Below are 22,805 nucleotides of genomic sequence, written 5' to 3'. Positions count from 1 at the left end.
TTGGTAGTTTCCTTCTCATCTCATCCAATCTGAAAGTCTGATTCAGGTGCACCTGACAACTTTGATTGGGGGTTTGCTTATCGAAATGACAATTGAGCCGAGGCTCTGCAGGACCTCGAGTGATTATATTAATAATATTTTAGTCATTTAATGCTATGTTAAGATATTGCTTCATTCTTTCATATACATAGACCAAGCAATCTTTGGGCAGTCCTGGCATACAGACTTATACACTCCTAAGTAATTTGATTGAAGCAGAAATGTAAATGGTGCCTAGTGGACTGATAAGATGATGTCCCTTGGAGGTGAACAATACACAAGAATCGTCTGCCATCACTAGTTTAATTTTTCATATTTTACCGTGTTTTGGATGGTGGGGAACAAATAATCAAAGTATTTTGCTTGTTCTTAGATTTGTGATGCTGAACACAGATTCACAAGCCCACAGAAAGCCAAGGACTTTAAGACTGGACTACCAGCTCTCACCTGAACTCGTTGTTATCCATGCTCTTGCATGGATGGTACTTGGCAGAGCAGGGCCTTGTTCCTCGAGCTTGGCCAGAAGCCTATTCTCACATCTCACCACTGCATGTTTCAGCTCATTGCTATCTGCGGGATCTTGCTGCGTGCAATAGGGCTGCCATGGCTACATGGCTGAACCATTCACATTTCTGCTTCAATCAAATTACTTAGGAGTGTATAAGTCTGCCTACATAACAACAGTGACTGCACTTCAAGGGAGTTCATTGTATGTGAACCCCCTGGAGGCATCTGAAATGTGATACGTACAAGTCTTTCAGTGGGGGACGTGGCAATTGCTGTTGCAGATGAGATGCTGAAGATAAGCATACAATGCTGTGAAGTATTGCTGGAGAATTTTAGCTATGAGGAAAGATTGGATAGGTCAAAAACCAGGGGGCATAGATTTAAAGTAATTGGTAGAAAGATTAGAGGGGAGTTGAGGGGAAGCTTTTTCACCCAGAGGGTGGTGGGGGTCTGGAACTCACTGCCTGAAAGGGTGGTAGAGGCAGAAACCCTCAGCACATTTAAAAAGTACTTGGATGTGCACTTGAAGTGCCGTAACCTACAGAGCTATGGACCAAGAGTTGGAAAGTGGGATTAAGTCGGATGGCTCTTTTTCGGCTGACACATTCATGATGGGCCGAATGGCCTCCTTCCGTGCCGTAAATTTCTATGATTCTATAAGTAGTGATAGGAGGTGGGCAGCTGAGCATCCTTTGTCCTTTGTTAGATTCGCAGTGCTGAATGCATGCTCGCAAATCTAACAAAATCTAAGTGGTACCAAGCATGGCACATATGGAAATCTCAAGGGCTTTAAGGGTTGGGCACTGAGTTTTTCTACCTGTTCTGCCCAGAGTTCTTCCATTTCTGTGCTCGTGTGTCTCTTGTTCAGAACACCATTGGCTTTCAGTCGAACAAATTCCAGTCAAAGTTTCCCTCTGCTCAGACTGGAAGTTGTATTTGGTCTGTGATTCAGTCATCTTTGCGCTGCAGCGAAAATGGGCCAAGGACGGACCAGTGCGAGCTGACTGAAACCCTCAAAGCCTGACTGAAGCTCTTCATGCAACTGTGTAGAGAGTCAGCAGAACAATTCAAGCCAGGATTCTCCAGCCAGCACCTGCTCTGCCAACCTTGGGAAGTGCAGCAACTCTCTTGATGAAACATCTGATTGAAATAATTACAGCTTACCTTTGAAGGCTTAAACTGGCCCTCAGTTTAAGTTGGATTTTGTACCTTCTCTGAAGGTCTCTACTGAGGTCCTCAAAGAAGAAGGCAAGATTCAATATTATCGCACCTTCCGCCAAGAAATCTCCAAACTGTTCCGGCCACAGTCAACTCAACACAACAACAATAACTTGCATTTATATAGCGCCTTTAATGTAGTAAAGGTGCCTCACAGGAGCGATTATCAAACAAAATTTGACACCGAGCCACATAAGGAGATTTTAGGACAGGTGACCAAAAACTTGGTTAAAGAGGTAGGTTTTAAGGAGTGTCTTAAAGGAGGAGAGAGAGGTAGAGAGGCGGAGAGGGTTAGGGAGGGAATTCCAGAGCTTAGGGCCTAGGCAGCTGAGGGCATAGCCGCCAATGGTGGAGTGAAGAAAATTGGGGATGTGCAAGAGGCCAGAACTGAAGGAGCCCTGAGATCTCGGAGGGTTGTAGGGCTGGAGGAGGTTACAGAGGTAAGGAAGGGCGAGACCGTGGAGGGATTTGAAAACAAGGATGAGAATTTTAAAATTGAGGCATTGATGGATTGAGAGCCAGTGTAGGTCAGTGAGCACAGGGGTGATGGATGAACGAGGGTGACACACTTTACTTAGCCATCTGATACCACAGTGTATCAAAAGGTCATTCTTACCAGAAATGCCTTGAATTGACGATGCTGCGGAGTTGATTTATAGTCAGCCACCTTCACTAATGTTTGCTTGATGTCCTCAAATTTGCCAATGACCTTTGGACAAAGTTCTGGTCTATTGGATATGTAATAAGAACTTGCGGTAGCCGGGTATTGTTCACTTCATTTGGCCACCAACCCATTCTCAAGTCTCACAATCCAGGAGCTTCATCTGTGGTGAAGAAGCCCATCTTCTTGACATCGAGCTCTTTCTCCCGGAGGAATTGTGGCAACTGCTCAGAAAGGTCAGCTCTTTGGGTGTGATTTTTCAAAGGCAACGTTGTGAATAGCTCTTTAATAAATACTTTATTAAAAAGTGTTAAAATAAGCAAAAACAGATGACAGTGCAGTGTCATTTACAGATCTTGATTCATCCACTTCAATGGTGTGACACTGGGATTTTATGAGTGCCTTCCACCACATTCTCTTCCAATCTTGCCTTTGCTACCTCCAGTTTGCATTCCTTCACAACCTCAGCATCACTACAGAGCTTTCCCTCACTTTCTCAAAGTCCAACATACTCATAATCACACTGTTTCCCTGGTGGATCGTTGCATGGTTTCCAAAGTTGAGGAAATGTTTATCCGTAGATTTCAGTGCTTCCATTTTCCTTCCTCTGATTCCTGAAGGATGATATAACTCATGAACTGAAGAGGGAGACTTTCAGAACGGCCTTCCACCTTTCACCACTGCAACAGGACTGAGGCACAGATGCAAGTTGGGTTTCTCGATAGCTCTCCTGATCCTCAGTTTGCAAATGAAAGCTGCAGAGCGTACAGAGGTCACTGTGAGTGGAAGGTGAGGAGACGTTAGGGACTTGAGCCTTCTCCACTAAAGCCCCAACAATCTGTTACCCATCCACACAACAAAGAAAAAGCTACTTGCTTTATTGAAAGGATGTCTCTAGCCATGAGAACAGGAGAGCCCGAGTTGTGGGGGGTTCAATACGTAGGGGATAGACCATCTGGTGTGCAACTGCGATCAAGGGTCCAAGGTGAAGTGTTGACAACCAGGTACCGGGGTAAGGAGCAAGGCGGAATGGATGAAAAGGGAGGGAAAACCAACAGGTCAAGGGTCATGCAGGAACCAATGAGATAGGCAAGGATAGGAGAGAGCTTGAGGAGTTAGGATTTAGGTTAATGTGTAAAACCTCAAGATTCAGAACCTCATTGGTTACTCCTGGTAACAGTGGCTGGAGAAGTCAAGGAAAAGCAGATTAGTTGTGTTAATGGATGGGGCCTCAGCTGAATTAGACCAGTACCAATGTCCTTGCAGGCAGGGTAAATAAGTCAGTGGGGGAGGAACTAAACTAATAAGGCAAGAAGGTGGGGCAAACAGGACACACCTTGATAGGGGGGGCATAAAGAGGCAGAAAAGATACAGAAGCTGGATGTTGTGATGCAGAACAGGGGATGTTAGATGAAGGTTAAAGGGCAGGTACATGGGACCTGTGTTTAAAAGAAGGATGCTTTCTGATCATTGAGTGTTGGTGCAGTTATTGCAGACCATGTCAATCAGTGGAGTATGTTAGTTTATATAGGATATTATCATATATCCAGATTGCCCTTATGTGGAGGTATTACAGGATATTGTCATATGTCCTTTACTCTAATACAAGTTCGAGGACTAGGGAACATTGAAAATGTTTGGTTAATTATCTTTATTAAATCAAATCAATGAGATAATAAAACACAGCCCCTTATTTGCAGGGTACATGAGATATAGTTACCGATTATAACATTATAACTCACATCCCAGGGACCCCTTCAGGAGATCAAAAGCCTGTCATCATTAACTGCTTTAACTAGCCTCAGCAAGACTAGAAAAGTCCCCAAGGAGCCCCAGTGTTTGTACCTTTTATATGTATAATTATGTCCTTCTAACGTAATACATTATGTCAATGCGTTCTAAACACATCTGGTCAATCTCCCTTCAATGAATCTGCGCAATAACATCTGTTTCCTCACTAATGAGAAACTGTGGCTATCAGTTATGTCCTTCCTCTTATCTCTTCCCAGTACATTCAGAACACAAGCCTATTCAGCCCACATCACCTCCCTACTGATTTACTATATCTTCTCATGGATGGTTAATGAGGTAATGTCTCCACTGCTCCAGGCCTGGCCTTGCATAGCCGTTACAGAATGACTACTATTGTGTGGATGTATATTTTAAAAGCTTATTATGACTATTCTACCTGGTACTTACAGAGTAGAGATGGCCGTGTGGGTGGAAGAGTCCACCAGCCATGTGTGCAGAGCCCTGCACAATGGTTTTGCAAGACACCAGTCCTCCATGATGTGTGTAACACCTCCACATACATCTACAGAGAGATCCCCCCACCATTAGTGGCCTTATAGGCAGCCAGCACTTGTCTCACAGATGCTCAGACTACAGCCACAAAGGCCTGGGGTTCAGGTGAGCAACATGCCATCTCTTCCAGGTTCAATAGACTTGGGGAGCGCTTAGATAGGACCATGAGGTAAGGCCTTCACTGAACTTATTGTTGCCATTAAGTCTTCTGCCAGGCTAGACATTGGCCACAGTGAGGCCATACCCAGGATTGGGGGCATGGTTTTAATGGGCATGGATGATCATCCATCACCCCTGAGCTCGATGACCTACATTGGCTCCCGGTCCGGCAACACCTTGATTTTTTAAATACCTCCAAGGCCTCGCCCCTCCCTATCTCTGTAACCTCCTCCAGCCCTACAACCCTCCAAGATCTCTCCGCTCCTGCAATTCTGGCCTCTTGCGCATCCCCAATTTTAATCGCTCCCCCATTGGCGGCCGTGCCTTCAGCTGTCTAGGCTCTAAGCTCTGGAATTCCCTCCCGAATCCCCTCCGTCTCTCTACCTCTCTCTCCTCCTTTAAGATGCTCCTTAAAACTTACCTCTTTGATCAAGCTTTTGGTCACCTGTCCTAATATGTAGCTCGGTGTCAAGTTTTGTCTGATAATCACACCTGTGAAGAGCCTTGGGACGTTAAAGGCGCTATATAAATACAAGTAGTTGTTGTTGTTGATGGTGCTGCCTCTCAGGATCACCACCCATCCAAACCCTCCCACCAGTCTCCTCTAATCCCCGCACATCTGCCAGAAAGCACACTGGGTCTGGCCACTGCTAAGCAAGTGGTGGAGCTTAAGCAGGGTCCACCTCAGTCCCAGGGACACACAACAGCCAGCCACCTCTGCCTCCTGCACTAAGGCTGTTACTAGGAGACCTCCTCTATGAGATCCTGTCAAATGGTTCTTGCAGCTGGCAATAGATCCTCGTCGTCTGCCTCTTTGGGTTTCTGCTCTTCTTGCTGGACTTCTTGGCGAGCAGAGTGTCTGCCTCCTCTGGGACCTCCATGATGATATCTCTTCACATGGTGAAGTTGTGTCACATGCAGCAGATTACCAAGATTCTTCACACCTTAGGTGGGCTGTACTGCATGATAAGAAATAAAAGAAAGACTTGCATTTATATAGCGTCTTTCACAACCTCAGGACATCCCAAAGCCCTTTACAGCCAATGAAGTACTTTTGAAGTGTAGTCACTGTTGTAATGTAGGAAACACAGAAGCCAGTTTGCATACAGCAAGCTCCCACGAACAGCCATGAGTTAATAACCAAATCATTTGTTTCAGTGATGTTGGTTGAGGGATGAATATTGAACAGGACACCGGGGGAAATCCCCTGCTCTTCTTCGAATAGTGCCTCAGGGCATTTTTTTTGTCCACCTGAGAAGGCAGGTCCTCGGGTCAGCGTCTCATCCAAAAGATGGCACCTCTGACAGTGCAGCACTCCCCCAGTAGTGCACTGGGAGTGTCAGCCCTAGATTTTGCACTCAAATCTCTGGAGCAGGACTTGAACCCACAACCTTCTGACTCAGAGGTGAGAGTGCTACCCACTGAGCCAAGGTTAGCACCATGACTACCCTCCTGCCGTCCAAGTAGCAGAAGCATTGCGTCAATTTGCCAGTGGTGGCCCCATGATACACTGGTAGAAGCATGTCCCTTATTGTACCTGTTGGTGTCCTTGGATGTCATGACTGAAGAGATCAGCTTCGATCACTCAGGAGCCACTTGCCTTTGTGGGTCAAATATTGGTGGGTCAATGGACTGCCTTAAAAAAAGGCATCATGGCAGTGGCCTGGGAAGTGGGGATGGCCATGCAATCTCCGGCATCCACCAGGAGAGGGCGCGTCGGGACTTTTATCCTTAAGGAGGTTGAAAACCGGCATAAGGGACCTCTACCCCCTTTTTCTAATCAGTTTCATCCACTTTATGCCAGCTTAGCTGGCGAGACCAGTTGCCAGATCTCCGCAAGTAACCCACTTGCCTGCTGTAACAGCCCATAAACACAAATTGTTCTCACTCCGCCTCTTCATGATTGAGCCACTTTATCAAAAGAACTGCTCCCATTCAAATGCTCTCAGTCTCTATTAATCACCCCTTTGAACTGGCTTTTAGTCCCATTGGTTCTCAAGCATGGTTAAAGCAGCAATGACAAGACATTGCAGGATAATAATTCGATTGTGCCCGAGGCACAGATGAGCCTTAATGCTAAAATTCAGGCACCTGCAATTCAGCGACTGACAATAACTCGGAACGCCCAGCGCTGAGGACGTCTTCCCCTTTCGCAGATGCATGAGCTCATTCACAGAGAAAGCTACACATTTGCAAACTAATTACCGCGACTCCCTAGCTGGGCAGTTACATGCAAACATAAGAAACCGAAGGTCAAGGGCCTGAAACAAAGGCCTCAGTGTGAGGCCCGAGAACTGTGTCAGAAATAAATGGTCTGCGAGTGACCGTCATTTACAATAGCCCTGTAGGCCTCAGTAATTGTTCCCCCCCTATTGAGCCATGGATTTCGAAGTGGCCTCGAGAGGCAGCCATCCCTCGGTACCGTGTCTCCCGTTCACGCCAGGGGTAGGGTTGCCAACCCTCCAGGTTTCCCCTGGAGTCTCCAGGAATTAAAGATTAATCTCCCGGACACTGCTGCGAGCAACACCCGGGAGAAAAATCACAGGGGGGGCATTAAAAATATTGTGTGTCTTTTTCATTTTCGTTTATTAGTTATAAAAATATTAGGGAAGGATAGAAAGAAAGACTGAGCAGGGTGGTTGGACTCAGGAGGTCATGTGATGAAACCTCCAGGAATACATCCAACCAGAGTTGGCAACCCTAGCCAGAGGGGTTATTAAAAATAACCACATTTCATTATTCATGTGAAAGAAAGCCTTTCAGTTGGATATTTGTAACTGGAATGGAATTTGGAGGCTGCCTGGTAGGAGTTAGCTAATGGAACAATGTACATGTGTCAGCTTGACTCAGTTAGTAGCACTCTTGCTATTAGCTCAGGAGGATGTGGCTTCAGAGTCCCAACCCCAGCGCATTATCTAGTGCTGAAAAATTGCACTGGCGTTTGTGCTTTTGGAAGAGGCCTGTTGGGGCATTTAAGGTCTCGTGGAACTGGGGCCTGAAGAATATTCGAGGAGATGAGGAGACATTTTTTTACACAGCGAGTTGTTATGATCTGGATTGTACTACCTGAAAGGGAGGTGGAAGCAGATTCAATAGTGATTTTCGAAAGGGAATTGGACAAATACCTGAAGGGGAAAAAATTCGCAGGGCTATGGGGAAAGAGCGGAGGAGTGGGGACCAATTGAATAGCTCTTTCAAAGAGCCGGCACAGGCACGATGGGCCAAATGGCCTCCTTCTCATTTCATGATTGTAAGTGGGATTACTACTACACAGATAAGAAATCGTAGGGCATATTTTTCTGCAACCCCATCCCCCGCCTGCCCGGCACTGGATGAGGGCAACACAACTGAAATGCTCTGCTCCCTGTCCATGCTCAAGAGAGTTGGTATTTCCCATCCTGGGCCCTTAATATGGCCTGGTGCACCCCCTGCACAGGACGACTCCCTCTGGCAGGGCCTAGGGTCAGAGGAAGGGGCAAGAAATTTCAGCAGCTGCAGCTGAGTGTCGGGCCACCAGGCTCGGGAATTTGCTGGTGCAGATTAACAGTGAGAAGGTCTCGGTTCTGTGCTATCTGGTCTTGTAATTTCTTCAGCTTATCACCAGGACCTTCATAGACCCTCATGTCAGCCGGAATCCGGAGTAGACCATAGAAGCACATAAAAGGAAAAAGGAAAAGGAAAGAACTTGCATTTATATAGCGCCTTTCACGACCTCAGGATGTCTCAAAGCTCTTGACAGCCAATGAAGTACTTTAGAAGTGTAGTCATTGTTTTTTTCTATTCGTTCATGGCATGTGGGCGTCGCTGGCGAGGCCGGCATTTATTGCCCATCCCTAATTGCCCTTGAGAAGGTGGTGGTGAGCCGCCTTCTTGAACCGCTGCAGTCCGTGTGGTGACGGTTCTCCCACAGTGCTGTTAGGGAGTTCCAGGATTTTGACCCAGCGACGATGAAGGAACGGCGATATATTTCCAAGTCGGGATGGTGTGTGACTTGGAGGGGAATGTGCAGGTGGTGTTGTTCCCATGTACCTGCTGCCCTTGTCCTTCTAGGTGGTAGAGGTCACAGGTTTGGAAGATGCTGTCGAAGAAGCCTTGCAGTGCGTCCTGTGGATGGTACACACTGCAGCCACAGTGCGCCGGTGGTGAAGGGAGTGAATGTTTAGGGTGGTGGATGGGGGGCCAATCAAGCAGGCTGCTTTGTCCTGGATGGTGTCGAGATTCTTGAGTGTTGTTGGAGCTGCACTCATCCAGGCAAGTGGAGAGTATTCCATCACACTCCTGACTTGTGCCTTGTAGATGGTGGAAAGGCTTTGGGGAGTCAGGAGGCGAGTCACTCGTTGCAGAATACCCAGCCTCTGACCTTCTCTTGTAGCCACAGTATTTATATGGCTGGTCCAGTTAAGTTTCTGGTCAATGGTGACCCCCAGGATGTTGATGGTGGGGGATTCAGCGATGGTAATGCCGTTGAATGTCAAGGGGATGTGGTTAGTCTCTCTCTTGTTGGAGATGGTCATTGCCTGGCACTTGTCTGTTGCGAATGTTACTTGCCACTTATCAGCCCAAGCCTAGATGTTGTCCAGGTCCTGCTGCATGCGGGCACGGACTGCTTCATTATCTGAGGGGCTGCGAATGGAACTGAACATTGTGCAATCATCAGCGAACATCCCCATTTCTGACCTTATGATAGCGGGAAGGTCTTTGATGAAGCAGCTGAAGATGACTGGGCCTAGGACATGGCCCTGAGGAACTCCTGCAACAATGTCCTGGGACTGAGATGATTGGCCTCCAACAACCACTACCATCTTCCTTGTGCTAGATATGACACCAGCCACTGCAGAGTATTCCCCCTGATTCCCGTTGACTTCAATTTTACTAGGGCTCCTTTGTGCCACACTCCTCAAATTCCGCCTTGTTGTAATTTGGGGAAACGTGGCAGCCAATTTGCGCACAGCAAGATCCCACAAACACCAATGAGATAATGACCAGATCATCTGTTTCAGCGATGTTGGTCTACATGTGCGTCAGAATGTGCAGGGGCCAGACAGCCAGCCCAACACCACGAGGCACGGGGCCACCTCAATCCCAAGCGGACAGCAAGCAGCCAGCCACCTTCAGCCACTGTAGCTCTGAGAAGGAGCATAAGGACAGGTTCAATGTAGAGTCACCAAAGGGAAACACCAGCCACATATACACGGAGCACTTCAAGGTCAGTTTTTGTGCTATAAACATTTGAATTGTCCAATAATTTGAATTAAACAGCATAAATAACACAGCAAAGTGAGAAGTTAGTGCTTAAAAAATTGAATTATCAGATAATTTGACTTGAGTAGGGTGTCTTTGATGGTTGGGTTTGTGCAGAGGCCAGTGTTGTCTGAGGTGTATTGGGCCACTGAACAGTGCTCATGTGGGGAGGAGGGTTAATACATTGGGTGATGTGGGAGTTGGCTGAAGTATGTTTCACTGGCGATGCCTCCTGTATGGTTAACTTCCAAAACAACAATGAGAGATTCTGTCCTCACAAACCCAAAGTCAAAGTTCACTTTCATATAAGCTCCACGTAAAGATTCAGCTTCCCCCGTCCCATAGACACTGACTTGTTGTTAGCCCAGGAGGTACCTGACCATCATTGGCCATTTTATATGGCGATCTGAATGTTCTCTGGGAGAAAATTGAGGAAATCCCAACTGCGCTTATTTCCATCTCATTTCCATATATTAACATATTAAAATGAAGCTCTCAAGCAATTTGGTGCAAAACCACTTTTGACCGACATAAGCAGCCAGCGGATCACATGTGACGCAGGTTCAGCACAGGCAGCAGATCCAGGTCCATGGGGACCTTCACTACCCGGCCCAACACTGGCCCAATGAAAGGGTGATCTCTCAACCCAACACTGGCCCAATGAAAAGGTGATCTCCCTGCCCAACAGAGGACCAATGAAAGGGTGATCACTCAACCCAACACTGGCCCAATGAATGGGTGATCTCTTGACCCAACACTGGCCCAATGAAAGGGTGATCTCTCCACCCAACACTGGCCCAATGAAAGGGTGATCTCTCAACCCAACACTAGCCCAAAGAATGGGTGATCTCTTGACCCAACACTGGCCCAATGAATGGGTGATCTCTCGACCCAACATTGGCCCAATGAAAGGGTGATCTCCCTGCCCAAGAGAGGACCAATGAAAGTATGATCTCTTGACCCAACACTGGCCCAATGAATGGGTGATCTCTCGACCCAACACTGGCCCAATGAAAGGGTGAACTCTCGACCCAACACTGGCTCAATGAAAGGGTGATCTCTCGACCTAACAGAGAGGTGTACAGGAGCCACGAGGCAACAAATCATAAAACCAAATTAGACTTTTTTTAAAGAAATGAAAGTGCCAAATACGCTTTGAACATTTCTTTTCTTTTTGATTTTATTCTCCAACTCATTTTGTTTCTGTCTATTTGCATTCAGCTTTTGGGAATGAACGAATCCAATTCCACGTCAATGAAGTACAGAAACGCACCCAACAATTTTAATAAGTGATGAATTCGCAGGTACAGTCAGGTGCTAGATGGTACAAAAGTGAGTAAGACAGAGTGAAAACAGATACGCTTAATAAATCTCCGCTAATTTACACCTTCACTATTACAGACATCAAAGAGATTTCCCTACATTGAAATAAAACACTACAACACTAATGTAAAACTTCGAATGTCGCAAATGAGTTAACGGTCACTGTGATACACCATCACGCACACTGTGATAAGGAGATGATTCTGCGGCTGATGGGTTTTTCCCCATTTTAAAAAGATGGAGTGTTGGTGCAATTACTCTTTAACGTAGATCCTCGTACACACGATGTCATTAGCAACCAGCGTCTGGAATGAAAGAAAGGACAAGTCTTTTATCATTGGTACCAGCTGACTCAAGGGCCTGTACTTACTTTGAAGAATATGCAATGCCTGGTGTCATGACTTGTATTCAGGCATGAAAGAAATTTGTAAAAAGAAAGTCTTGCATTTATATAGCGCCTTTCACAATCTCAGGACATCCCAAAGCACTTTACAGCCAATTAAGTGTTTTTGAAGTGCAGTCACTGTTGTAATGTAGCCAATTTGTGCACAGCAAGTTCCCACAAACGTCTCATTTGAAAGATGGCACCTCTGACAGTGCAGCACTCTCTCAGTATTGTATTGGAGTGTCAGCCTGGATTATGTGCTCAAGTCTCTGGAGCGGGACTATGAAGCCACAACCTTCTAATTCAGAGGAGAGAGTGCTACCCACTGAGACAAGGCTGACATCGACCGAGAGAAACATTGGGGCTGATTATCTGAGAGTGTGTGAGCAGCAGGGAGGCTCAACCACCGACCCCATGCATTGTGACTTCCCACTGGCCTTATGTACGAGAGTAATCACAGCGATCGCACTGTGCACGGCGAGTGAATGGGAAATAATAGGGAGCACGCCTGCGATTTTCCTGGTGTCCCCAGACAGTGATCTTTGTAAATTCAGCCCCATTGTTATTGCCTCTTAAAATGAATATTACTTCCTCTGACGGTCGAGTTAATAAGAAAATTGTAATCTCCTACCAGGATTAATTCATTGTTCACCAATTCCCGTGTCCAGTGTGTTTTGGGTCCATGTCCATTAAGAAGAGTTTGCTTGCAGTAGATTTTGTTCTCACTTTCCCAGTTGGGCAGACTCTGGAAGAAAAATGATGAACAGGACAGTAAGAGATCCCAGCGAAGAACACACGGGAATAAACCAATTCTATACAAGGGTCTCCAGTGTTTTGTTTCTCACTCGTTAGATATATTTTCAGGTGCTAAAATATAAACAAGTGATTTGATTGCAATAACTTTGAAATAAAAATCAATATGAGGGCACAGTAGTCTAGTGGTTATGGACCTGGACGAACATAGGAGCTAGGAGTAGGCCATTCACCCCCTCGAGCCTGTTCCACCAACCCAGCAACTCAGAAGCCATGAGTTCGAATCCCACCGTGGCAAATTGTGAAATTAAATTTGATAATCTGGTAATTTGTGGCCTGGCATCAGAGAAAGACAATGAAGACTGCTGGATTATTGTAAAAATCCACCTGGTTCTCTGATGCCCTTCGGGGAAGAGACCTAACCCAGCCTGACCTACATGTCGCATACTACCTGGTTCCCCTTTAATGCCCTCAGGTCAACTAGAGGTGGCCAATAAACACTGCCTTGTAGCGTTACTCACATCCCAAGAACAATTATATAAAATAATTACACAAATGCAAAATCACTGAGCTGGACAGGGAGGCATGGGGTGGTGCAATAGCCCCCCCTCAATAAATTGTAATGGGCCTAGATGATCGGGTATCAATTTATATTTTGCAGCAGACTTGATAAAGAGGTGGGGTTGATTGTGATCGTCAGGTTTAAGTCATGTCTGAATGATTTAGAACCAGTGCTAATCCTGCCAGAGAGGGCGAGTGCTTTTAACACTAGATTCTCTGATGCAAGCTTGTTTGCATAATTATTCCCAGCAAGTGGTTCGGACTATGATGGTGAGAGTGGTACCAACTGAGCCAAGAAGGACATCCATTATTTGATTTGAATCTGTCTTTTATTTTATTTAAAGTGTCGACTAATGGCACAATCAGACCAACTGCCTTGGAGAATTACTTAGTCCAGCGGTATGAAGGAGCCCAATTAATGTAGCTAATTGCAGTGATGAACTTGCTACAGGATCTTGGGGTTATAGTTGTATTCATCGAGGTTAATTCAACTGCTCCACAGTGTCGGACTTGAGGCTATGGGGACATTCACCAATACTCAGGCCCGGAGTTTACGCATGTTTACCGCCCAGATATCAGCGCAGTCGCCTGAAATAGCGCAGAGGATCGTGGAATTTAATATATTTACATATTATGGTATAAAAGGTTACGTCCATAACCACTTTACGTTCGAGTTTTCACGATCTTTGACACTGGTTCAAAAGTCAATTCGCCCGAAGAAATCTCCGTCCACAAAACTGGCCATGCCCCCCCAGGGAGGAATGGCGAATTTGGGCCCTTTGGGGGGGTGGTGTTCATCACATTGTGCCCAGAGTCTCGGGAGCACGGGCACTTTTGGTCATATTAATCCAGCATTAATGACCTGCAGCTGCAGTGAACACCAGTCAATTGTAGCCTCACTTAGGTCTGTTTCATACTTTAAATTACTTTAAATTCAGTTTAAAGGAGTTTAAATTCAGTCAGTTGATTTTCCCCTTGGTGCATAAGACCTGTAACCAGCAGTCAATTGAAACCACTGATTGCCCTGTTTGTTCAGCTGCAGGAATTACTTGAACACATTTTCAGTTTAATTTAATAATCTTGAAGCCCCATTGGCCATGTTCCAGTCACTAATCGCTGGGAGATGTTACGTTCAGGCTTATGCTAATGAGTTTGAGCGGAAACTCGGGCGTAGCTTCATCGCGGCAAAACCGATGCAGTGTCCAGCGCATTCGGGCGCATTTTACTGATTGTGCCCCCTAGGGGAAACTCCAGCTATGCTAAACTATAATACTGAAGACAACAAAAGATTATTAAAGTTAATCAGAGTACTCTAAGTGTTTAATGCTTAACAGGACAGAGCTGGCCTATTGGAGGAGCACACATGGAATTCTGACAGGCTAATCAAGAATTCTGGTGTGGATATCTGGAGTTTGTGTACATATATCATGAATTCTGGTGTGAAAATCAGGAATTTTATTGCTCTTATCGGGAATTCTGCCACACATCAAGAATTTGGTTGCATATATCAGGAATTCTGGTGTGCTTATCAGGAATTCTGACTCATATATCAGAAATTCAGACTCTGCTCTCATGAATTCTGATTCTGCTATCATGAATTCTGACTCTGCTATCATGAATTCGGATTCTGCTATCATAAATTGTGACTCTGCTATCATGAATTCTGACTCTCTGATCAGGATTTCTGATGTGTTTATCGGGAATTAGGACCCGCATATCAGAAATCCGGGCATGCGCTCTCCACGATTCACAGACAATCTTTGAGAGTGCACACTTCAATTCCTGATAATCACATCCAAATTCCCGATAAAGATTCCTGAGGGGCGATGGTGAAAAACTGTGGGCAGCATGTGTCCAAATTCTCCACGTATACTGCTGGTGAGTGAAGCTTCATGGTGGGAACGCGATTTACCCCTGGTGCCGATAAGCTGAAAGCCTGTATAGAACAGATTCACCGGGGAGATAACAAAATATCAAAAGGAAAAACAGACAGAATTTAACATTTAATTCCATTCATCACATTCATGAAGCTGGGAATCAGTACTGATCTAAGGGGGTCATTTTGACTTTGTGCGATAGCGTAAGACGGGAGATAGCGAATTTGAAGCTCATTTTACATCTTAGAATCATACAGCACAGAAGGAGGCCATTCGGCCCATCTTGCCTGTGCCGGCTCTTTGAAAGAGCTATCCAATTAGTCCCACTCCCCTGCTCTTTCCCTATAGCCCTGTAAATTTTTTCCTTTTCAAGTACATGATCAATTCCCTTTTGAAAGTTACTGTTAAATCTGCTTCCACCACCCTTTCAGGCAGTGCATTCCAGATCATAACAACTCACTGCGTAAAAAAATTTCTCCTCACCTCCCCCCCCCCCCTCCGCCCCCGGGGTCTTTTGTCATTAATGGAAATAAAAATGGGGATTGATGTAAAACGGGCTGCCAATTCACTATCACCCGTTTTACACCATTGCACAAAGTCAAAATTACGCACTAAATGCTTAGTGAACTATTATAATTAATAGCCTTGTGTACAAAATGCATTCATAGGATGTCACATCCAAGGCATTCGTCACACCCAAGGTGCCACACTCGAGGGGTGGCACACAGCCGAAGTAACGTCACTGGTGGGAGGTCCCATCCAAACTTCAGTCCTCGGCTTGTGCAGTGGCCAGCAGGGTTTCTGAGGTACGGCCCCATGCACTTTCTTTCACAAAATCAGCTTTAATAGCTGTCATTTCAGAGTGAGGAATTCTTCTACAAAGTCAGCTTCCTTCTGTTTAAAAAAACTTCAAAAAAAATTGTCCAATTCAGATAGACTTGATGGACCCCAAGACGTTAAAATGTCACATGTGCCGCATTATATGAAGTGCAGTAAGGTTGAGCTATATTTCCAAAGCGAGTTGCAGCGCCCAGAAATTTTTATTGCAGCAGGAGTTAATATTGATAGAAGGTTAAGGGGAGATTTAATAGAGGTGTTCAAAATTAAGATGGGTTTCGAGAGAGTAAATAAGGAGAAACTGTTTCCAGTGGCAGGAGGGTCGGTAACCAGAGGACACAGATTTAAGATAATTGGCAAAACAGCCAGGGGGGAGATGAGAATGTTTCTTACGCAACGAGTTGTTATGATCTGGAATGCACTGCCTGAACGGTAGAAGTAGATGCAATAGTAACTTTCCAAAGGGAATTGGATAAATACTTGAAGGGGAAAAATTTGAAGGACTACAGGGATAGAGCAGGGGAAATTGGGACTAATTGGATTGCTCTTTCAAAGAGCCGGCACAGGCACGATGGGCTGAATGGCCTCTTTCTGTGCAGTATGATTCTATTCTAAGTACCTAAATAGCCACTGCCTGTATCGTTAACCTTGCTGATTTGTGGAACTATCTGATTGTGACTCAACTGGAAGGAAAATCTTCCCATGCCAATGAGAAACTAGCAAATCAAATAACGTCAACCAATTGAGGCCCTCAATTTCTTTTTCCACAGCTATCAATCCAGAGCCGGCAACCACCACAAAACAAATAGTGACAAACAATTTTTTGGGGGGGGGTTCTTTGTGTGGATTGGCTATTCCTCAGCCGGCCAATTATGTACAACTGCCAAATAAAAACACACAAAATTTAAATAATTCACAAAAAATACTCACCCATAAAAGTGCGTATGTTCTGTTGGAAATCCATTCATTAAGTTTTGCCCCCCAGAGGCCTACTCTCTTGGGAGCCTGAGATTTGTGACTTGTTTCTTTCCCAGAGCTTGCTTTGTACAGCTGAGCGTTTCCTCCCAATATTCCCCAGGCACGGTATCAGCAGTGCTGAGCCTGCCGTGGGAAGGTCGGCTGTACCTTTTATAAGTTTGAAAGCTCCCAGAAACACGGCCATTACACTCGCTTATTAAAGTCGTGAGTTGGTTGAAAGCAGAATGAAATCCTTACTGTTATTAGCATCCAGCCCAGATTTAGCAGGAGCCATTTGTACAGCAAATATTTCACCACTTGAAAAATAATTGCATGTAACAATCTTTCATTATCGTTAAGACGGGTGTGAAAACTTCATCCAAGCAAATTGGAGTCAAAGACTCCCAATGTGAGCAATAATTCAGGGTTTTGACACTGATATGAACATGCTCACTACCAACTCCTTGAGGAGGGGGAGGAACAAGGAGTCAGCGGGTGAGAAATTAATATAGATAAGCATAACAGCGAGGAGGATAGTAACAGACTTCAGGGGGACACAGACAGACTAGTGAAATGGGCAGACACACGGCAGATGAAATTTAATGCAGAGAAGTGTGAAGTGATACAGTTTGGAAGGAAAAATGAGGAGAGGCAATATAAACTAATGGTACAATTTTAAAGGGGGTGCAGGAGCAGAGAGACCTGGGGGCTCATATACACAAATCTTTGAAGGTGGCAGGACAAGTTGAGAATGCTGTTAAAAAGCATATGGGATCCTGGGCTTTATAAATAGAGGCATAGAGTACAAAAGCAAGGAAGTTACGGAAAACCTTTATAAAACACTGGTTAGACCTCAGCTATAGTATTGTGTTCAATTCTGGGCACCACACTTTAGGAAAGATGTCATGGGCTTGGAGAGGGTGCAGAAGAGATTTACGAGAATGGTACCAGGGTTGAGGGACTTCAGTTATGTGGAAAGATTGGAGAAGCTGGGATTGTTCTCTTTAGAGCAGAGAAGGTTACGGGGAGATTTAATAGAGATGATCAAAATAATGAAGGGTTTTGATATAGTAAATAAGGAGAAACTGTTTCCAGTGGCAGAAGGGTCGGTAACCAGAGGACACAGATTTAAGATAATTAGTAAAAAAGCCAGGGGGCAGATGAGGAGAATTTTTTTTACGCAGCGAGTTGTGATGATCTGGAATTCACAAAGAACCCCCCCCTAAAAAATTGTTTGTCACGATTGTTACTGCAGATTCAATAATAACTTTCAAAAGGGAATTGGATAAATAATTGAAATGGAAACATTTGCAGGGCTATGGAGAAAGAGCAGAGGAGTGGGACTAATTGGATAGCTCTTCCAAAGAGCCAGCACAGGCACGAAGGGCCAAATGGCCTCCTTCTGCACTGTATGATTCTATGATTCTAAGCACCAAAAAACAATCACTGCCGCCCTTGTCTTATCTCAAGTTCTTTAGTAAAGTCGCAACAAGTGTTAAGAGGGTGAGTCGCCACAGTCTGTGAGTGGAGCTGTACTCTATATCTTCAACAGTCTATCTGTTACCGTACATCGATGAAAGTGGCATTTCACAGTTTAGAGCCTTCCTGCCATAGTATACCGAGGGGTTGCAATCAGGGAAAAACCCCCTCGGGCAGAATGTAAAATACAAATTTATGTAATGAACCTGTAACGTACCTGTAATCAATAAGCTGTATTGATTGTATTGCAAGGAGGCACCTTAGAGTGTCATGAACTGTAATTATGTACGATGTGCATCTGTATTGTTGGAATTATATTTGAATTGTACCTTATGTATCTTGCAAAATGTATAATCTGTATTGTGTACATTTGAAATGGGATATGAGAACTGTATTATATGTATTGTTGCAAATTTTATGAATAAAGTATATTTTTTGAAAGAAACATTTCACAGAAATATTTGGTGATATTGAAATCAAGGATTGGCAGGTTGAAGTTGAACACTTTCCACTGTTAAAGCAAAGAAAGATTTAATTGAAACTTGTGTTCTCCTTTCTCTCAGTAAACCTGTTAGAAGTAATATTCTCAGCCTTGCTCCTCCATCATTGTCCATCCTCATTAATCTACATTTCTAAAAAAATGTGTCTATTTGATGTCCGTCTGTGTCTGTCTGTCCATTTTGTGCAATCTGATTAGTCGTGTGATCATGAAAACCCTTTCTTATTGGTTCTGGTAGCGTCACTGCATTGGTCTCAGCTCTCTGGTAAAGACGTCTCATTGTTTCTGTTAACACTATTCCTGTCATCCAGTGACCTCAGCCTGAGACACCCGACCTGACACAAGGGGTTTGACTATAGCCTATGCTTCTCCCCCCAGCCAGCACACTCCCACCTGCTCCCCACCCCCCTCACCAACTGCTGTGCGCAAAATCTTCCCAACACAACTGAATGCTTCCCCCCCCGCCTCCTCTCCCGCCAAATGATACAACCCAAAGCTGAAGTGTCGCCTCTGTTGTGGGTTCAGGTCCCATTCTAGGGAGTTGAGCCCATAATCTAGGCTGACACTCTCAGTGCAGTACTGAGGGAGTGCTGCACTGTCGGAGGTGCCGTCTTTTGGATGAAACATTAAACCGAGGCCCCGTCTGCCCTCTCAGGTAGATGTAAAAGATCCCACGGCACTCTTTGAAGATGAGCAGAGAACTCTCCCCCGTGTCCTGGCCAATATTTATCCCTCAAATACCTAAAACAGATTATCTGGTCATTATCTCATTGCTGTTTGTGGGATCTTGCTGTGCGTAAATAGGCTGCCCGCTTTCTACATTATAACAGTGACTACATTGCAAAAGTACTTCATTGCCTGTGAAGCACTTTGGGACGTGCAAGGTGCTATACAAATGCAAGCCTTTCTTTCTCTCTCTCTCTCTTTCTATCAAACCAGTGTTGTTCATTCAAATCATCAACCAGTACTTTATAATGTTAGCTTCATCCACCCTCTGCGACTGAAACAGCGTCAACACCTCAACTACAAGCGACCAAGTGTGTGACAGCCGTACAGAGCGCAGGAGAGATAAAGAATGAAATGGCAGGAGAGAGAGAAACATTGCTTTTCCCCATTTTCCCCTGAGCCACAGGAGATCAGCTCGAATATTTAAACGCTGTTAGGTCAGGAGCTGCTCCGACGTTACTGGGAAGTGAGCTGTATTCAGCATCATTCACTTAATTTAAAGTAAACGGCCGAGTAATGTGCCAGCTAATAATGAATTCCTCACTCTTCACTATTACAGTCACCACAGGGAGCCACCCAGTCTATTTGTGATCTGTTAAGTGATGCATTCTGTGTCTCACTGTAGCTTGTCTCCTCATCCCTTACTATCTGATATCTCCCTTTTCTTTCCTTCTTTACTGTGTTAACAATACCCCCGCATCCTCCTCACTGCCTGTTATTTTATTCTGAAAATCCTGTTTTCTTTTGTCCAAGAAACGACTAACCCACTTCAATATATAGTCTAATCCCCTTAATTCAAAGTCAAATTATCTGATAATTCAACTATCAGCTGTAAATTCCCACTTTGCTGTCTTATTTATGTGGTTTAATTCAAATTATTGCATCTTTCATTTTTTAAAATGAATTATTATTTAAAAAACCACCCCGCTTTGAATTCCTGGCAGGCTGTAAATTCTCTTGTCACCTTGCATTTTCTCCCGTCCACCGTCTCCTCTTCGAACTCCTCTCCTATCTTAAAGTTGATCTCGGTGGTCCTCACTGTGGTGGCCGTCTTGATGTAAAATTGGTTGCCGTCCTGCCTGATCTCCACCAGGGGTTTAGATGCTGCAGCCACCGCCACTTTCCTCAGCATTGCGTTGACCCCTGGACGGGAGGACAGAGAGACATTCAGAGAGTGAGTGAGTGAGTCAGATCACGGGCAGAGAGCAAGAATTTCAAGAAACACACTGGGAATGACTTACACTGGGATGTCACAGATGCAGGGAGCTGGCAGTTGTCTTCAGGCTCGCACAAAATGTCCAAAGGGGTGGGGGAGCCACCAAGAACTGAACATAATTAGGTACCAACAATAACCAGCTCGCAGCACAGACTGGATGCCAAGATTCAGCCTGATGACAACTGCCAGCTCCCTGCATCTGTGCTGTTCAGCTCAGCAGAAAGGCAACAATAAACATGGAACAGGACATGGTAAAAACAGAACACAGTCTTACCCAGTACTTTTAACAGCTCGTCAAAATTCTCACTGCTCCTCATCTTCCAAGTGCCGGCAAAGTTGGGCATTTTGTGCGAGTTTTCTCACTGATCCAAGGTGCTGCTGCTGAAGGTGGTGGTGGGGAGGGGGTGGGGGGGAGAGAGAGAGATTCTCTGCGGAGTGAAGGAGTCCCTGTTCACTGGCTGCCCTCAGACACACAGCCTCCCAGCTGCTGCCTCTCAGACTCTGCTGCTCGTTACGTGTAAGATCTCAGCTCTGAATCACATTGCGTGCTCCCAGAGTCCGAACCCACCCAACTGCGACCTTACATTTAAAGCGACAGCGGCGCTTTGTTTTGTAATGTATGGAACTAAGACGGGTGATATTGGATAGGTCGCCCGTCACTCCCCTCTTTTGGTTTTCCTTTCAATTGTAAGGAAAATCAGGTGAGGTGGTATAACGGGGGGCCAATCTGATATCGCCCATCTTACATTATGGGCAAAAGTTAAAATGAAACCTCCCCCCTCTCAACTAGGTCCTTATTGTCAAATCCCTCCATTGCGTCCCTTGCCAACCTGCTTCCCAACTCTTCACCATCATCTGTCTCTGATCTACTATGTGCCCCGCCCTCCCTTCACTCCCAGATTGGGGGGACACACAGCTCCCTCACTCAGCGCTCCTCTGCAATTTTCCTCCTTCTCACTCATTTACGGATCTTCCTGTGGCCTCTTGACCATCCTGCCTCTGCAATCTCCTCCGGCCTGGTGTGCCCGTGCTCACACTCTGCTCTCCAAACTCTGACCGCCTTTGCACCAGTCCACTGCCGGTTTCACAGACACAAAAGGCATCAAAGGGGTATGGGGAGAGAGCGGGAATATGGTATTGAGATAGAGGATCAGCCATGATCATATTGAATGGTGGAGCAGGCTCGAAGGGCCGAGTGGCCTACTCCTGCTCCTATTTTCTGCGTTTCTATGTTTCGAGGTCCAGCCATCTTAACCCCATGTTCCGGAACTCTCTCCCTTAACCTGGAATTCTCTTCCCCAAAAGTCTGTGGATACGGGTTAAAAGATATTTTCAAGACTGAGATCGATAGATTTTTATTACATAACAGTATCAAGGGATATGGAGCAAAGGCAGGTAAATGGAGTTGATCCAGTCATGATCTAATTGAATGGCAGAACATGCTCAAGGGGCTGAATGGCCTCCTCCTGTTCCTGTGTTCCACCTTGCCATCTTTCTCAGGCCTACTCTTCCAAAAGCCTCCTCAAAACCTACCTCTTTGACCACCCATTCATTCCCCTAACCCTTTTCCCACTTCCTGATTGGTGTCACCTCTATGAAGCACCTCAGGAAGGCGTTTTATGTTAAAGGCATTGTACAACTAGCAGTTCACACAATTACAACTGAATCGAGTTTGTAGAACACACTGCAGAAAGCTACCAGCCAAGCTTGAAGTCTTAAGGAAATTAGGTCATCTCAAAGATTTGGTTTCGAGCTGATTACACCTCTAAAAGGCAGCCATAAGTGGACCAGTGGATTCTTTTTTCATTCGTTCATGGGATGTGGGCGTCGCTGGCGAGGCCCTGCATTTATTGCCCATCCCTAATTGCCCTTGAGAAGGTGGTGGTGAGCCGCCTTCTTGAACCGCTGCAGTCCGTGTGGTGAAGGTTCTCCCACAGTGCTGTTAGGAAGGGAGTGCCAGGATTTTGACCCAGCGACAATGAAGGAACGGCGATATATTTCCAAGGATGGGGTGAACTTTAAGATACAGCAAACCCTTGAAACAGACTGCATCCTGCCTAACT

At 45.3% G+C, this 22,805-nt stretch overlaps 1 protein-coding gene across 1 annotated transcript; it reads right to left on the bottom strand.

Moving 5' to 3' along the window:
* Positions 1-11,291: 11,291 nt before the first annotated feature.
* On the bottom strand, positions 11,292-21,275 carry LOC137304608 (cellular retinoic acid-binding protein 1). Its single transcript, XM_067973250.1, has 4 exons — positions 21,017-21,275; positions 20,491-20,669; positions 12,469-12,582; positions 11,292-11,757 (listed from the first exon to the last, which is right to left on the bottom strand). Exons 1-4 carry the CDS (start codon positions 21,084-21,086, stop codon positions 11,707-11,709), a joined length of 414 nt encoding a protein of 137 aa, XP_067829351.1. The 5' UTR covers positions 21,087-21,275; the 3' UTR covers positions 11,292-11,706.
* Positions 21,276-22,805: the final 1,530 nt, after the last annotated feature.

The sequence above is a fragment of the Heptranchias perlo genome, chromosome 38 (assembly GCF_035084215.1).
Source record: "Heptranchias perlo isolate sHepPer1 chromosome 38, sHepPer1.hap1, whole genome shotgun sequence".
Classification (NCBI taxonomy): Eukaryota; Metazoa; Chordata; class Chondrichthyes; order Hexanchiformes; family Hexanchidae; genus Heptranchias; species Heptranchias perlo.
This window is presented reverse-complemented; position numbering and strand designations above follow the sequence as displayed.

Bases quoted from the DNA above. Each gene is read 5' to 3' on its own strand.
- LOC137304608 (XM_067973250.1), bottom strand. From the start codon at position 21,086: ATGCCCAACTTTGCCGGCACTTGGAAGATGAGGAGCAGTGAGAATTTT. The intron at 20,670-21,016 runs GTAAGACTGTGT...CCTCCCGTCCAG, and splicing joins CGAGCTGTTAAAAGTACTGG to GGGTCAACGCAATGCTGAGG. The intron at 11,758-12,468 runs GTAGGAGATTAC...CTTTCATTCCAG, and splicing joins TGAACAATGAATTAATCCTG to ACGCTGGTTGCTAATGACAT.